At 37.1% G+C, this 18,382-nt stretch overlaps 2 protein-coding genes across 2 annotated transcripts in view; one reads left to right on the top strand and one right to left on the bottom strand.

Moving 5' to 3' along the window:
- Nucleotides 1–1,006, top strand: part of NCAPG (non-SMC condensin I complex subunit G) — a 30,588-nt gene extending 29,582 nt beyond the window's left edge. Inside the window, exon 21 of the mRNA XM_010313509.2 lies at nucleotides 661–1,006. Coding sequence (XP_010311811.1) covers nucleotides 661–787 — 127 coding nt within the window. The 3' untranslated portion in view covers nucleotides 788–1,006. The remainder of the gene's footprint in view (nucleotides 1–660) is intronic.
- A 4,707-nt stretch (nucleotides 1,007–5,713) lies between these two features.
- The window catches only part of LCORL (ligand dependent nuclear receptor corepressor like), an 81,904-nt gene continuing 69,235 nt past the window's right edge, over nucleotides 5,714–18,382 (bottom strand). The window contains 1 exon segment of the mRNA XM_075752414.1: nucleotides 5,714–5,852. Coding sequence (XP_075608529.1) covers nucleotides 5,839–5,852 — 14 coding nt within the window. The 3' untranslated portion in view covers nucleotides 5,714–5,838.

Here is an 18,382-nt window from a genome sequence, read left to right as displayed (position 1 = left end):
CTAGCAAGGAAATTTAATTGCAATGTTTTTCTTTCCCCAAACCTCCATCTTTAACATCCTCTATTCCTAATACATATTTCCTAATAAATATTTAAGAAAAATAATTTTTTCAAACCGGTACTTTTGAAACAATAGCAGGTTTGACAGCTGCACGTTTGATTATCGTTGCCTAAAAGCCTGTAATATTTTTTTTTAACATCCCTCTTGTGCATAGAGTTAGCATACATTCTAGTCAACAAAAGTTAGATTTTTGGTTTGCATTATTATTCTTTTTCCAGTCACTTTTTCTGCTTTTTTTTTAGTAACTGTTCTATGGAGAATCAGATTTTTTTTATTTTTTAATTTAAATTCTTTTTCCCCTCTCCACATTTTTGGTGCTTGGTTGTCAACAGGTAGTTACCTTTTGCCTGTTTGGCGGGTTTACTTTGATACCGCCTAATCTTTTGGGGTTTTTGCTTATTTTGCAACTGCTAACACTTGGTTGTCTTTACTGATACTGCTTTATCACTTGGAAAACATTAATATATTCTTCTCTAAAAAGTTTACAAATAGTAAGAAATACTTTTGCTCTTTAAGATCATGTTTCAAGTTTGCTAATATAAAAACTCTTCAGTTTCCTTGGTCTTTTTTTGCCTTACTTTAAAATATTTTACATTTCAGTGCTGATGAAATTCCAGAATCAGTACCAATGTCAAGTTCAAGGCCTTCAAGACGAGCAAAAACAGTGGCCCTTGAAAAAACAAGAATGAATCTTTCAAGAGTTTTTAACAGGGAAGCAGATCAATGAAGACAAAAGGAAAGTTTGTTGATGCTGGTAGTTAACCTCAGACTTGAAAAATAAGATCTGTTTTGTTGTTAGTCATATTTAACTCTTTTTATGTTATGATCACTTGTAATTCTATATTTTTCTAGGAACTTTTTTTCTTAAAATAGATGCTTTAGATGATTTTCTTGATATGAAGTCCATCATGTAATGAAAACATATTAAAGTATTACCTGAACAAAACTTGGCTTTTTTTTTTTTTTTTTTTTTTTTTTTTTTACTTTATAGAGAAGAATTCTTTTTAGCTACAAATAAAAATTGCTGTTGGTGGTAAGTACTTAAGAGTTAAAGCTGGTTTGATACTTAACATTATTCAGAGAGAATGTTTGACCTGGAGTGGCTGCTTGTGATGGCAGCAATTTTAAATGTACCTGCCTTTCACACACCTACTTTCTTCATTTATTAGCCTGTGCATTTGCTGACCAGATTTTATTGTTTGTATTAATGTAAACTAGAATTCATCTTAATTGTGAATTCTGCTTCCTGCAGATATGTGTCCATTTTATTTTAAATAATGTCAAAATGCTAAAACTGAGTTACTGATTTTACAAACCTAAGCCTGGAAGTCTGCTACTGATCTTGACCTTGTTATATAAAATCAGTAATGTGCTTTTAGAAAAGCATAAAAATATTTGTGGTACAAAATAAGATCCAATAAGGAAAGGAATACTTCAGTACAGAAGAATGAAATACTTTATAAAGTCTGCGTACTGTCTTGAAAGTGGCATACAACTGTGATTTCTTTGTAGCTTTGAAGTTCACAAACCTTTTTCTAATGACGTATCTAGGAATAGTCTGAGTTTTATAGAGACAGCGGATGATTAAGCTGCATGTAGTCACTGGTGGTTGAGCAGATTCACCCTGGAAATGCTAGTGTTGCGGTTTGGGAAGACTCTTGTCAGTCATGTCTGTCTTGGTTACAATAGCGGTAATTTCCATGGCAGTCGGAGAAAAGTCCTGTCGATTGCTTGACACGTGCATCTCTACTACTGGTGCTGAATGTAGCTTTGTAAGGAACTTGCACTGAAAATAGGTAAATATACTGTAAATGATCTTTGGTAATTCTCAGAAATGGCTTAGGGCCACAAGTGAAAAGCAGCGTTCCCAAAGTGTAATGCCCAAACTATTATGCTGTTTTCAAGCTTGCATATAGAAATCAGACAGGATTGTATTGCTTTTCCTCCCTTTCAGTTTTTGTTGGAAACTTGTCAAACCGCAAAATGCCATGGCACACTTTTCTGCTGATATTTGCTATTCAGAAACTTATGTAACTCTGAATTACTTTTATTCATCGCTTTAAACAGAATTTTGAAGTCCTGAGCTCCCTCTTTTGATAATTCTTTTCTTCAAATCCCCAACTTGTGTTCTAGTGTGAGTTTGTGTATAGGTGACCACTTGAGACCACAGACACTGTCTGGCCCCTTGAATGCTGCCTTGAATGTAGTTTGAAAAGGTGAAGTATAATTTCAGTTTTTCTCAGCTGATTGTCAATCAGAGCTTCCCTTGTGCTTTAAAGTTTAGGGGTTTTTAAAAATTATTTCAGTTACAAGTTCACTCTCGTGAGTGGTTTGCTGTTCTACCACTAATACACTTTCAACAACTGCTGCCTAGTCCACTCTTATTTTTGGAGCAGGAGCAATAGAAATTTATAAAGGCTTCTCTGGGAGCGCCTTCCTGAAAACATCAAAGACCTTCAGTTTTGCCGCCTTGCTGTTCTGTCGTGCCTTGCCTTGCTACACGTGCAGGTTCTGCCTTTGGCATCTCTCTGGGAACACTGTACTGGAAAGATCAGCTTTCCCTGAAGTCACCTCTCGGTCAGTGGTTGTCTCTGCTGTGGGATGGTTTCATGGGTGTGTATGAATAGAAGACACACCCTGACAAATGTGAGTGAGTTCAGTGGAGGCCCCCATGCCGGTCAGGGGGCTGGAGTGCTTGCCCTGTGTGGAGAGGTTGAGGGAAGCTGGACTTGTTCAGCCTGCGTGTGTTGGGAGGACCCCCAGTTACTACAAGGAGTCTGTTGAGGAGATGGGACAGGCTTTTTGTTGTTGCACGTGATGGGAAGATAAAAATCAGTGGGCATAAGTTGAAACTTGGACCAGACTAAGGAGAAAGAGGCAGTGGAACAGGCTGGGAACAGTTGGAACAGATGGCCCCGAGAGGCTGTGCAGGCTCTGTCCTAGGAGGTTTTTAAGACCTGACTAGGTAAAGTCCTGAACCAGCTGCTCTGCCCTCAGAGCTGGCCTGCCTCGGGCTGGGGTGTAGAACTGTGGACCTCCTGAGGTCCTTTGGTACCTCAATTACTCTGTGATTCTCTTTCAGGCTAGAAACTTGACCAGCAACTGGCAGGTAATTTCCAGCCCCTCTGGGCTCTTCCCTTGCCCTGCTCACTGTCAAGGGAAGGGTTTTCTGTGTGATAGAAAATTTGGTATGCTCTTACAAAATTACTTCATCTTTTGAGGAGGGGTGGTTGCTTAGTTGCAGGGTAGGATCATCAATATGTGGTGTATTTTTCAAAGCTGATTGTTAGCAATAATCAAGGTTTAAATGTATGTAGCTTTCTCAGCAAGTCATATATGGTAGCAATAGAGTAGAGCCAAAGGTGATAAGGAGCCAAGTCTGAAAGTATCTTACTACCTGCAGTGACAACTCTTGACTTAGTATGCGTTACTACTTCTGGCTAATATGGTGCTGATTTGTATTTACTTTAATTATAACTTCTTGGCTGCTTAATTAGGGAATAAAATGCGAATCCCTAAAATATTCTAATTGACTTAAAACCAGCCTCTTTGTTGCTTTGAAGCAATTACTGTGCATCCTCTCTCTCTTTTGCTGGCTAAACACAACAAGGTATCCAGAGCACACTAGAAGACCCAATTTCATATTAAATAATGATAAAAGAGCAGGGGTCGTTTTGTTGTCAAACTTAAAATGATCCGATGTTTATTCCTACACTAGTTTTTTGTTTCTTAGAACCAGTTTTGTGATTGTTTTTGTTTGCTTCAGACTACAATCTAAAAGATTTTCTCTTGGTAAGAACCTCCTTTGGCTGGTCGCTATCTCAAGATGAAGAGTGAGTGCTGCACCAAGAACATTTCTTTTTGTAGTTTGGTTTATTGTGTGACTTAGAGAAGTGGTAGTGACGTTGGGTTATGCCTGTATCTGACTCCCATCTGAAAACTTTTGAACACATCAGCGAACTGAAACTCAGTATGAGATAAAAGAAGACATTCTAATTGCTAAAAGTTAATGAAAACAGCTGCTTGGAGGTGAGACATGTCTGCAACAGAAGAGTTCTGGTTGAACTCTGCCTTTGAAATGAGAAAATCCACATGGCATCTCCTCCTCCGGGCACCTGAACAAGATAGCAGCTGTATTAGCTCTACTGTTGGCAGGACTGTTGTGTCCCTTTTTGGATAGCCCTTGACTCCTTACAGTGCTTTGGTGGGGCTCTGCTGAAGCCAACTTCAGCATCTCTTCCCCAGGAAGTTTAATGCTCTCTTTGGCTTTCTTGCCCCATAGAACCCAAATGCATTAAATAGTCTGGCTACCATACTGTCTAGACCGTCTGTGTGTGATAATGAACGTTCATTCTTTAATCATGTTCTGCACTGTCTGACACTTCAGTGACTCGGAATCCTCGTGGGATCTTGTGAGACATACCAGCATTCACAGCAGTGTGTTTATTTTGGTTACGGGATTGCACCTGCAAACCAACAAGCTTCTATAAAGAAGAATTGCATCTTCATTTTGTTAAGTAAGAAAGATGATAATTTTCAGTGAATCCTTAAAACCTTTGTTTTATACAAATACAGTGTCTTTAAGGAAATTTCCTTCTGGAAAATTAGTTCTTGGCAAGTACAGGACAGACAGAGTCTTAAGAAGCTGAATTAAGAAACCTCTATTCTAGCTATTGAATGCATGACCGTAGAAAAGAAAAAGATATTGTTTTATTCTAACTGCTGTTATAGCTGCAGTTGTGATGAATGAAGTACGTGAACCTCGCTAAAGCTGATCTAAGCATGGATCATCTACAATGTGGATCAGCTACAACCATTTACTACTTCATTGAGTAGAGTTTTTAAAATTTTGATGTTTACATTGAGTTTCCAAAGTACATGGGGGAAAAAATGAAATAGGAAGAGCATTTACATCCATTTTAATTGGTGGCAGGCATAAATTCATAAAAACAAAAGGGGAAGAAGGATCATTTAGCAGAAACCTCAAAAAGTGCAGATACAGATGCGTTGAATGACAATCTTTCAAGAGATTCTCCTGCAGGCTTGGCCTTTCTTTTAGACATTACAGTTATTAAACACTGTCACACAAAAGTTCTCAAGATAAATGAAGATGAAAGCATACTGCAGAAACAAACTGGTGCTTCAATACATTTCAATCCACTTGTGAAGGAGATCTCCTCAGGTTATTTCCTTTTTCTTTTTACTGCTTTGCTTCGAGGTAGTCAGTCTCCACCTGTTACAGATCTGTTTGAATTGTCATTACCATAAATCTTTACATGGTGACCTATGCCACAAATTACATAATATATTAACTTTCGTGCACAAAAATAAAATTGGGAAATAATAATTAAACTTAACATAGAAAAATCACAATACGATTAAAGGGGAACATCTGATTCTGATATAAATTTGTACTGCAAGAATTTCATGATGGTCAGATGTGAAACTTTAAAAAAAAGAAAAAGTACATCAAAATGAATAATGCTAGTAGTAATATAAAGCCAAATCACACAAGATCATTTCAAGATCAATGTAATAAATGCTTATTATTCAGCAGAAAAAAAATCAGGAACAATGTACAAAATAATAGTGCAAGAACAGCTGCAATCTATTTGTTCTCATCAGTTTTGAGATTTTGGTTAAAAACTTTACAGCTGGCAAGAGATGTTGCTGAAAAACTCAGATTCCACTCAGTGGGCTGATTAAGGCACATCTTTATGGACTTCAAATGTTCATTTTCTGTGTTCATGTCTATTGAATTCTGCGGCTCCGAGACTTTCACTTGTAGCGTGCTGTGAGAAAAGAAGTGGGGGTGGGAGAGGGGAAAAAAAAAATGAGACAAAGTTTAGTACGCTTTCCTCTTCCTCTGCAAACAAGCAAACTGATAAGAGGCAAGATGAGGTGGTGGCAGATTGCGTACACAGTTGGTTTGGTTGATTGTTTTACTGCACTATGTTCTGAGAGCAGAACTTGACTGTGCTGTGCTCACCATGTTGTAAAAGTAGTTGGGCTTGTTTGTGTTGGAATGGCTGAGTTAATTCACAGGCTCCATCCCTACTATTTTTTTCTTTTTTACTGCCCACCTCCTGCAGAGATCTGTCTCCTACCTGCAATTCATTTTTTCTCACCATCCTCTTCAAAGATTTCAAGAACTCCAAAACTGATGCAAAGGTGGAAATACTTCTAATTACCGAGATTAGTACTAAAATTCTCTATATGGTAATTAAGGGTAGGAGGTAATGATCATGCTATAAGCTACCCCCACACCGTTTCTCCTATCAAAGGAGTGTTTAAGCAACAACAGTATCTCTTCGTGGCTCTTTCTTGCTGTGTTTCAGGAAACCAGGTGCAAATTATCAAGAACTGAATCTCCTGAAGTGTAGTGTGCACACAGGTGAACAGTCTAGCTGAGAACATTCAGTAATTATAAAACTATAACCTAAAACATTAGTCTGTGCTACTGAAATATTATTGACTGATTAAACTTTTTCCTATGTCATTGCATGAGGGAAAGACAGCTTGTGTAACAGCTAAAGTGACAAGTCATTGTTATTTTTCACAGATCATCTGAAACACAATTATTTTTTTTTTCTTTTACAGTTCTACGCATGCTCTCTCAAAGGCTGTGTGCCTGACACAGGAGTGAAACAGGCATTTCTAATTTACTAACCCTAGTTCCTAACCCTCCATAACTGTGGTGCTGCTCCCATGCCCTGCATTTCCTTGTGTCCTTGTTATTCTGCCTGTGTTTTTGTCTTGATTTTGCCTTGTGCCCTTTTCCTTCGTTCTTTCCTGGTTTGCACGCAGTCATGTTGCTCTGATCTTTTGCTTCCCGTAGGAAACCTGGAGTGCAAGGTACGTGACAGAAGACTTTAGTCAGCAAGGTTACTTTCTTGAATTTACCACCTCTTCAGACTTGAACCTTTGACTTTCCTCACAGCAAGTGAGGGCAAAGCCTTTTCTTACGACCATGGGATTAAGTGTGTAGATGAGATGGGGCTAGGGCTGAGTTCTGCCACCTTGCAGCTTTGCTCAGCCCCTGCTGATTATCTGCTTTCCAGGCATAGCCAAGGAGCAAAACTTAAAACTCTTAACAGAAATAATCAACAGCTAAATGAAGAGAGAGGCCTGGCATGTTGTTTTGGAGTTTGTTGGTTGGGTTCGGGTTTTTTTTTTTTTTTGATGGTTTTTGTTATCTGAAAGGAACATAAATGCTTCGGGGATCAAGAAATTGCAAACTAGGAAGTAGTATATACCTGGAAAGTGCTTTAAAGAGCAGTATTGCTACTGTTTTTAAAGCAGTAGATACATAAAACTTATTTAATGCTAGGCAACTGCTAGACAGAAAAAGCTAAAGCCTCAGGCTTCTCCAATGATTTGGCATGTTACTTCTGTAGATAAACTAGTTGTACTAAATTGGTACGGCCTGTTTTCCAACCACCACTGCTAGTGGTAACAGACTGCTGTTATGTGTCCTGCATACTTGGATTTGGTGTCATTGTGACTGTAATTCCTTCCCATGTGCTTGCACTGCAAATCAAAACGTGGAGTGCTGCACTACTACCAACCAGCACTTTCCAAGTAGTTGACTATAATGGTTTCCCTCTTGGAGGGACTGTCCTACTCAGTTTTTGTACAGATTTCTGTACAAGATGTAAAAGGCAGGACTGAATTTGCAAAACTAGAACTGAAGCATATGCTGGTAATTGTCATGCAGGAATTTACCTCTTACAGGAATAGAAAAAAATGAATGTTTTTTTTCAGTTCCCCAGTATGGGTAACATCGACATTAAAAGTATTTTAGGAAATTTTACCTTTGTAAAAATAAAGTGGAAAAGAATACAGTTAGAAATCTGCATGAATGTATTTGTTAACCACCTAGTCTTTCATTTCATTCTTCATTCTTTTACCTATAGTAATTTATTTTCTAGCTGTTGATGTAATAAGGTGTGAAAATAGTGTATTTAAATAGTATTTTTAAAGCAGAGAATATAATTAAGGTGTAAAATTAAATAGAAGCAGTTGAATTTCTCCAGCCAGAGCCATCAACAGATTCTACGCTTAAGTTTTATTCTGCTCTGCTTACAAAAGGTGCACTGTGTGTTAAGCGTGCCTTAAGTGATGTTTCCTACAGAACCCTCCTGGCAGGAAGAGCCACAGGTTACAGACTGAAGTTACCAGAAGGCCATGCAGCCTATTTTGGTAAAGCTTGGAGTTAGGCTGCAGAGTATCTCTACTCTACATCCTCCTGAGTTCTCCACCCCCGGTAAGAGGGTGGAGGTCCCTCTAGCTTCCTGGACAACAGGCAGTTCCTGATCTTACATAATGGTCTCTAAAACGGTTGGCATTTCCAAACCTGAAACCATCTGTTTACTAGTCCAACAACTATCATCCGTTTTGTTTTTATTCATTTGGGATTGATTCAGTCAGCTTTTTGGAAGTCAGCTACAGGTGCTGCTGTAAGATGGAACATGAACTCCAGGCATGGCACATTCAATAGTTCTGCTTTCAGTAGTGAATTCAAAGACAGGCCAACAGTGCTAAAAGCTCAGTCAAAAAGAAGAAAACAGTCTTTATTTTTTTATTAATAATGTATAATAAACTAGTGATATTTCTTGAAAATTCAAATGCTTTTTTTCATCTTTCATTACACTACCCTATACCAACCCTTATCCTCTAACTACTCTTGAAGTGCGGTAACATATTTACTGCTTAATTTGAAAGATTTCATATTTGAGTGTACAATAACTGGATCCTGATCCTTCTTGTCTCTTCTTAGAAGGTAAAAAAACCCTATACCTTTTTGACCTGATACAATAGCAATTTAAAAAAAGAACTCCCTGAGGTGTAAATTGTGTGTTTCTGCAGTCCTTTAGCATGTGTTCTATCACTGCTCTGCGTAAGGACCACGTTCACTCTTACAAAGATCGTTGACTCTTCTCTGTGAGTGAGCATTTGTGAATTAGTGGAATGGCAGGAGGCGCTGGGTGCTGCACAGAGCAGCGAGAATGTGGTCACACGAAGGTCATGCATGTACAGTGACATCACACCCTGTTTTGCCAATGCAAGCTGAGGATGCCCTCACAGGCAACCAACAGGTCAGTTAGTTGGTTGTTAACTGCTGACTCCTAGATATTTTTTTGCAGGTATTGTAACTCCCAGTGCCCAAGTCACCATTACTAAATCACCTCTGATTTCACTAATCTTTCAAACGGTATTGGGAAAACAGAGGTAATTGCCCATGTTACTCTAACAAATCACAGCAACGCCAATGGACTCTGAAGCCCTATCTGGTCTCCCCTGGCTGAGCAGACAACCCTGTACGTGGTTACGTCTCCAGGCCTGCTAGGACCTAAAAGAATTGTCTCTCTCAGAAAAAAAATCTTCCTCCTGTCATTAAAGCAAAAGGAATTAAATAGAAAGGTCTTTGAATTCAACCCTCCACTAAAGCAAACAAGGGGCCTTCCCATGCTCCTAAAAGCTAAAGAAAACCCTGTTCTTTTCTATACTTCCAGTTGAAACTAATTGAATACAAGTATTTCTTTTTGAAATTTTGCTTTTCCTTCTTTAGTTTTACTCAAATTATTGTTATGATAACAGAATAGTGATTTTTTTTAATAGGAGGACGGAGAGCTATGTCAGCTTACTACGTAAGTTGATAGGCTGCCAAGCACAAAAAGAAAATAATATTCTTTGAGCGTCTTGTTTTCAGTTTGGAAACTGCGTTCTTCAGGTAAAAAAGGAATTTGACACCTGTTGTACGAAAATGACAAAGTTAAAAAGAATCTGGCTAGCTCAGATAAACTCAGCTAATCCATAGATTTGCTGAGTTTATCCGTGCCTACGAAAAAGTACGAATAGGGATAAATGTTCCCTATCTGTTAGGTGGCTCCTCAGCATTTCCTCTCAAAGAGATGACCATCACACATGTGTTTGTATGCTCTAAAATGATGATGAAAGTATCATTGTAGGGTTTTGTTTCTCTAAATCTTTTGCAACACTTGCTCAACAGAATGAACACGTCTCCTGCGCAAGTAGCTGAGAGCTGGTCAAACTGTGTTTTTACCCTCCTGTCTGATAAAAATTGTACAAGCTGAACCTGTTAAACTGCACTATCAACAATGTGCAAATTTAGAGCCTGGAAAGCATAAAAGCATTTGTGATATATAGCACGGAGCTGAGGCTTTTAGAGAGAGGTATCAAAAATACTGTAAACAGTAAAACTTTAGCAGCATAGAAATTTTTTCTCTGTACAAACTACTCGAACATTTCCCAGACAAGGAAATAGCGGAATATATTAGGTTAAAATCCACAATGAATACAGCAGCCTCAGCATGCTTTCAAACAGAGATTGATTTGATAATGCAACATACAATTGAAATTAAAAGTAAACCAAGCACACCCAGGCAGATTTATTGTCTCTAAAATCTGAACTCATCTTTCCACAATGGCAAAATGCAACAACAAAGAAATCTACAAAGAAATGTCTCATTTCCATTTATCAGTGCATTCTCATTGCAATAAGAAATATTGTTTTTCAGCTGAGTGGATGGAATCCCATTGGGAATCTGCAAAGAGAAATGTACTGGAAATAGATGGCATACTCAACTAGATCAAAGCAAGCGGGGGAGATAGATAAGCAATATTCAGGGAGTCCTTTTAAAAATGAGATGTAAAAAGCTGGGTTTAACACAGCTGGAACACTAAGACAAATAAAACAGTATGCAAGACAGAACCCAAGACAGGAGGAGAACTGAAATGGAGACAAAAAGATGGGGTGAGAAGTCAGAACCAGGCATAGTCCTAGGCTGAAATTATGGTGGAAACGTTTCTTTTGCTCTTCCCACTAACTCAAAAATGTTTTCTTGGTTTGAAGGGAAAAAAAGTAAAGGGTGGAAAGAAGAACTAGGAATGAAATACATATGAAATGCATGAGAAATATAACTAAGAGAGGCTAGTAGGGATTTGCTGAGCACTTGTGGCACATCAGCGAAAGAGAGTTACTTACTGGTAGCTATTTCCTGAAAGCTATATATTGAAACATCCATACACTGTTCAAGCTTTAAGTTTAACTTGCAGAGAGACAAAATTATATAGCAGGGAATCTTTGTTGCACTTTTACATCAGTAATTTGTCTCCAAAGAACACAGCACAACAGTAAGACACACAGCATACAGTATGCATTCTTGTCATTTTTGACAAGTTTAAGTACAGGCACCATTCCTGTCCTCTTTTAAGTCAGAATTAATTAAAGGAGCCTGACTTAGAAACTTATTTAGAACTGTGATCTTTCTGACAGGAATCACTATGTTTTGTGGTAATACAGATTATTTAGGCAGTCCACAGAAGGCACAGGGTTCTTAAAGAACAAGGAAGCTGTCACTTAAATGGGTATGAAGAAGTGATAAAATTTGAGGGCATATTCACTAGTGATGATAGTATTAGCCCTGTCAAGGGAAAAAAATAGTCCTATGATCTCAAATCGTCTTCAAGATCTTGGAAACAAAACCAAGCTAAAAATCTAACAGTTTGAAAGGAAGCACCACTAATTTTATGATGAACTAATTAATTCTTAGCATCTAGGCACTGCTGTGAAACAAGTCTGCCTCTGATCATCAGTTCCATGAAGGAAAAACTACCTGATTTCTATGCATTATTAGAAGCTAGAAGCATGCAAATAAATGAAAAAAAAACCCTAACGCCTGTTGTGCAGATAAGTACTGTTGCGTGGCCTTAGAAACCTACTATAACAGAAAAAGGTTTTTTATTCTACTTATTCATAATTAAAAATGCTCTTGAACAAGGTACAATAGGCTTGGAGGGTCAGAACAGAGTATGCTGGTTCAGGCTGTTCTGCCACCGTCTCAATACTGTGAATGAATGCAGCTATGTAAATCCTGTCATTTGAGCTGGATTAATCTCAAATCTTTAATTCACAATAATTTTTGACATTACAAATGCTATCATATTATGGAGGGAGATCATCTCAGAAATATGATGAGACAGTCCCAGGGTGTTTATAAGCCACCAGACTTCTGAATTAAGGAAGGTCAAACAATAATTTGCAAATAAGTCATTTCCTTTTCTGAGATTTCTACTACTTAAATATAATTTAAAAACAGCTGGGAGTAGTAAACTGATAAATATGAAATGTCTCAGGAACAAATATACACAAAAGAAGATTTCTTCAAACACGCATGTCTGGAACTTTAAACTAGAAAGGCAGGTAAGAAAACACTGCCACAATTTTAAGAATGGACACCTTAAATATAGCCTTAAATTTATATTGTATTGTAAATAAATTTCTTAAAATTAAAAACAAAAAGATTGTTGCTGAGTATTTTGACATGTATGCTAAGTCCCCCAATAAGAACACTGAAACCTAACTTTAAGTAATCCCCCCCCCCGCCAAATTTGGCCTCCATTCCAAATGGAAAACATGACACAGATAAAAAAGCACCATCTAAGTGAGAATAAGACAATATTTTTTGGGGATTAAGAAAAAATATCATGTTATTCTTACAGCTTCTAGACAAGATTTCAGCTAGACCGCCACTTCATATATAGGAAACAAATTCATTATTTGAAGCAAATAATCAAAATGTCATAGTTTGAAAATAGACAACTTTGAGGGCAAGCTGTGTCAGTAAAATACCAAGTATAATCTCTGCTATTTGTGAAATTCGCACCTTAGATAAAAGGAACCTGTGACAAGATCTGAGAAGACTGATTTCCCCTAAGCATCTTAATTTTTGTGTATGCAAGTATTTTAATATGAAATGTGAAAATCTTATTATTCTGATTCCTAGTAGGACCAGAATTTAGAAATATTCTACCCTGAGCTGCAAAGTGAAAACAATAGGAACACCTGCCTAAGACCTGCTTGGAAAACCATGAAGACTGTAGTCACATACTCACTAATGGCTTGACAACTGATATAAAACATTCAAAACCAAGGAGAAATGCATAGGCTTATACTTTTGAAAGGATTTTAAGTCCTAAGCCAATGTTAAATTAAGGCCATTTCTACTGGCAGAGGCACACAATAAGAAAAGCGGGTCTAAAGTCGATCATCACTGAAGAAAGAAGCTACAGCCAAGTTAAGCTACCTGCCCCACCTATGGATAAACCACAATAAAGCCAGAAGCACAGATTCCTTTACGTATACCTGGAAGCGGAGACAGAAAGGAGCACAGGCCCTGTAAAGAGAGGATGGAGAGGAGGGTGAGCTGGCACAGCCATCGAAAGAGAAGTTTTGAAACTGCTGTCTAAATTTAATTTGTGGTAAGGAACCGATAAAGCTGCATGCAGACATAAGTCAGGTGAATTTCTGCTGCTGAAAGAACAAATCAGACAGTAAAATTGTCAAATTGACAAAAGCAAAGAAAAGAATACAGAAAAAAAGCCTTGGTCTCTGTAAAGCATCAAGTTTCTCACTAAAGATTTACATCCTTTCAATAAAGCAATAGTTAGCTTTATTTGTACTCCAAAGAACACTGAAGAATAAATCTAAGCAGCCTTTACTGATGTCTAGAACATGAGAAATCAGCATCAGGAAAAGGTCCCCTTCCTTCAGTTATGAAAAAATGGAAAGAGAAATAGGAATTGCTAGACCTGTTCCACAAGAACAGAATGTGCAATTTGCCATGCGAATGGGAGCAGAAACAGCAGTTTTTCTAGAATTATAACATGTGTACAGCTTTTGTCGCAAAAGCATGGAGCTAGGAAGACAAGTCTGCGTATACGTCCTGATTTTGGAAAATACATGTATCTTTACACTGTAGGAAAAAAATGAAAAGTTACCTGGTCTTCAGTAAGAAACAGTGGATTAAAAAGTAGGCATGGCTATTTAGAAAAGATTTTCCATACCTGGATTTGAAGAAATCTATGACAAAAGCTGACTGACATCTTGCTTATATGATACTATAAATCTCTTCTCAGGTCTAAGAGACAGTATGGACCAGCGGAAGTACACAATGACAAATACGCAGTAAAAAAACAAAAAAGAGAACAAAATTGGGCTGCAGTCATTCTGCAGTGCTCCTGAGAGTATGCTTTGGCACACACAAACATACAGCTTAGAAAAAAAGAGAGCTGATGCGTGATCTGAGAATCAGTTAAAGTTTGGCACTAAAGGAGGGCAAAGTATGAAGAGCAGATGCAGACGAATGTGGAACAACCAGAGTGTAAGGGTGTGAATGGTCTGAACAGTGGTTCAGACATGGATCTGAATAAAATAAATGAATAAAAGCAATGGTGTGAAATAAACCACAGGTCAGCAGGGAGCACGGCAAAGTACCAACGCAGGTTAGGCAGTTCTTTAACAAAGGTGCAGGCGGCTATAGTGCATCACATATGGAGCACAAGTCAATGCTATATTGCTGTAAAAATACAAGTATATACAAGTACGTACCATGATATATAAAAAAGCAGTGGAATAGCTAACATTGGAAGAGATAGTCAATGAAGGTGGTGTAATTTTCATTATGCAAGCTAAACCGTTATGGGAAGTGGTGAGATATCCTGTCTTGGCTCCTCAGCCTCCTGAAAAGTGTGCACACTTCCTATGCTTCTGTGAGAGAGGAGAAAAGGTAGAATGCTGCAGGGAAAACATAGCTAGTCTGACTTATTAAGCAAGTAATACTAAAAATCATGCTGACAAAAAAATCACACATTGAGAAAAAAGAAATAAAATGAGCATTTAGATGAGAAAACAAGTCAGGCAGCTGAGAGCTGGCAATCCATTAAGGAGGAAAAAGAATAACAGATGGGAGAAGATATGAAAACTGAAGTAATTCAAGGACGACAGAAGAAGATGAGAGAGATGTGTCTCAACAGCAGCATTATTTTGTCAAGGTACACTGCAACCAATCTAAACATTATTTTGAGTCATAACCTAGTTAGGAAACATGATAGAGAGGTGCGGAGTCCATTTTAATTATTGCTCAGTTACAATAACTTTAATATTTTATTTGACTAAGTGAAATAATTTCTATTTTCTTTCTACTTTTTAATAAAGCACTATTAAAAAAAATCTTGCAAACAACAAAGTAATTAAAAATGCCAATTAACTTCTAATTGAGACCTCAATCTAGTTTATTTGCAGTATTTCAAAGAAGTGGATTTTCTACTTAAAATGGTACAATTAGAAATGTTCTCAGTTCACAGGTAGCACATATCCCTATAGAAATATATATAGGTACAGGTCTGTAAATCGTACATTTCTATACACTTGTATGTTAAAAAACATAACTTGGGTTTCCAAACATTTTCTTCTGATTTATTTTAAACTATCTAATAATATCTTTTAAATAACTAGGAAGTAAACTTTGTCAATGAGGCCTCCATAAACTTTCTTTGCTAGATTACACACCCAAAACACCATCATGTTTCATATTACATCGAGACCACAACGCATGGCACTACCTCCATTACCACTCAGGGCAAAACCGTCAAGCTATGACGTCGTAGTGGTGTGTGCATGTGAATGCAAAACGCTGCTCTTAAAATCTTGGGCTTCCCATATAAAACAATTTCCATTCAGATATGTCCATCTAATGAGTTGTTGATAGTTGTAAAAATATCTGGCTTAATTAGAATGTGAAGGCTGCCAAGAGCTTTCAGAAACACTCAGTACGCTGGTAATGCTCAAGATTCAAGGCCGTTTTAAAGGGCAGAGAGTCTGTCTTTTTCGTGTTGACGTAGAAAACACCAGAGAAAAAAAGTCTTACAATAAAAACATGCTGTCCTTAAAATATGGCAAAAATCTCATTTGTATTAAATTAATATGCAGTTACAAAATGAAGACAAGGAAGGAACATAAAAAATGAAATGTAATTTCTAACAGCTACCCAATGTTTCCCTAGAATTGAACAAAATTTCAGGTAAGTTAGTAATATTTAGCATAACTTTGTAAAGCCTGCAAACAAATGTTTAGACTTTCTCCTGGAAAATACTTTAAAATAATGAAAATATTTATATTAGTCTCAAATTTTGTTTAAACAATGTCTTTAAGGCACAGCTGTGTCATTATAGCAAAACGAAAGGACACTGCTAGCAAAAGGATAAACAGTGAATAACTGTGGCATTGTATTTGGCTTGAAAATCTGAAGAAGGTGTCAAATCACCAAAGGACAGACTACAACTATCTTTTGATTGAGTGAAGAGGAATTACGGAAGGAAAATCTACCCAAGAATACATGCAAAGAACAGCCCAGTCATTTCACACCACTGTAAATCTTCGCCTTGAGTCTGGAACCAGAATCAGCACTTGGAATGTAACCAACTGAAGATTCTGGTGTAAGACACTACAAAAATTTGGTGAAAGAAAAAAACCACCACTAGCTTTAGCATATATATATGATAGGGGAATGCAAATGAAGGCACAGTACACATACCTCTATGAATGAAAGCATCTTTCTTGAGCAGGACTAATTTCCCTGAGCTCAATACCAAAATGTGGAATTGTTTCAGTATAATTACCCTCCTTTGTGACGATTTGACTACATAAATACTTCATTTACAAGTAACATTGTCACAAGCTGTGTACTTTTCTATCTAACATCAACCAAAGCTCCACTTTAAGGCAGTAAACTCTTAACAGAAGAGAGGATTTTAAAAATGATACGTACTTGTCATCTTTTCAAAAGTGCTAGGCAAGCCTAGGAAAACTACTATTTTGTCTTCTGGAGAAAGGCTTAAGCAGAAAGACAGAAGCCTATCTATATTTATATAGTATTATCAGTTCCCTAAAGAAAGCTGAAAAATTGTTCTCAGGACTGAGAACAAATAGGAAAGCATGAATATGATATTCTCAGTTTTTGAGGAAATCAAATTACAAAGAGATAACAAAACAATACTGAATAAAATGATGAGAATAACCCCCCACTTAGGTATAAAACTAGGTATATAAATCCTACACAAAAGCTTAATGATTGTGACACTAAACTACAGAAATTTCCTTGCATGTAAAGGAAATGAAAGACTTCAGAGTGGAGTTCTTCAAAAGAAGCCTACTATTCAAATAAGCAAAAATAAAAATCCTTAGCTCAGAACCCTCAAAAGAACATGAGGAACAGCGTACCACAAGGCAGTACGTGAATGACCACAGTTTAAAAGGAAACACCACCCAAAATTTTTACACCTCATACTAGATCATATGATGGGAAAGAAAGACAAGGGAAGGACAGACTACATAGCTGCATTTGGCAAGGGGAATTCCAGAGTGTATTAGAGTGTGGTATCTGAGCTGCTGTTGTTAAGTTCATTAAATGAGTCAGGATTTATTATACCCGTATAGACAACTATATATCAAGTCTACCTTTCTGCTTTTATACTTCTGCATTAAAAATGGCCCACTTACTGAGAATAGTCATTCATTTCAATATTGTTTCTACATTTTCTATTAATTTTCTTACTTTGTTTTATGGCTGGCTGTGGAAAAAGTGACTTCTCGTCTGGCAATTAGCGTGATGAAAATTTCTATCTGCTTACTCTACATCACAGGTGAAACTTATTCTGAAGCCAAGTAACCTTGTGATGAAAAGCCTTTGTGAAAAGAGCTAAGAGATGGCTGTTGAAAAGGATTTCTCAAAATCAACAGACAGAATGGCTGTTACACTGTGTCTCTCTTGCATTTGACCTAAGTCAGTGTTTTAAATTTGTTCCACATTAGGAGTGTAGAATGTGCTCCTTCATGGAAGAGAAAGCTGAAGGGACTTGGTAAAAACAATCTTTTTTGTCACTGGATCACTGGTGTGAGACTAACGTCTTCTGCAGTAGTAAGAAAGCGATTCACATTGTGTAGCCTTATTGCTACTGGACTGCCCTACCATCAGACAAATAAGCAACAACACTGGAGCATTAATGCCATACTAATATAGATGTGTAAAGAGTTCATACAATTTCCCCTTCCAATTTTAAGAAAATTTACGGTAATAGAAAGTTTATGAAAAGTTTGTCTGTTGTCAGATTAATACAGGTATTATTTTACATGCAGGATCAAGAGACCAATTAGACTCATAAAAATACCATTTTCATAGTTATACTCCTAACTCTTGTAGCCAACTTTGAAATGATTACAAAGATTAGCAAATTCTCATTTGAAGTACTACACTAACTTGATCTCATTAAGATAGCATTTAAAAACAGCATTCAAATAAAAGGAAAAATTAAAATGGAAAATTTATATTCTCTGCCAAGAAATACAATAGATTTTCTTCTAAAACTTCCAGACTACTTAAAGAAAAGCCATATTATAAGGGAGAAAATGAGAAAGTTAATTTTAGATGGAGAAAAGATCCTAGGTTCAAGTGATTGGAAT

Source organism: Balearica regulorum, chromosome 4 (assembly GCF_011004875.1).
Source record: "Balearica regulorum gibbericeps isolate bBalReg1 chromosome 4, bBalReg1.pri, whole genome shotgun sequence".
NCBI lineage: Eukaryota > Metazoa > Chordata > Aves > Gruiformes > Gruidae > Balearica > Balearica regulorum.
Note: the sequence above shows the minus strand (reverse complement) of the source record. Positions and strands in the feature narration are given on the sequence as shown.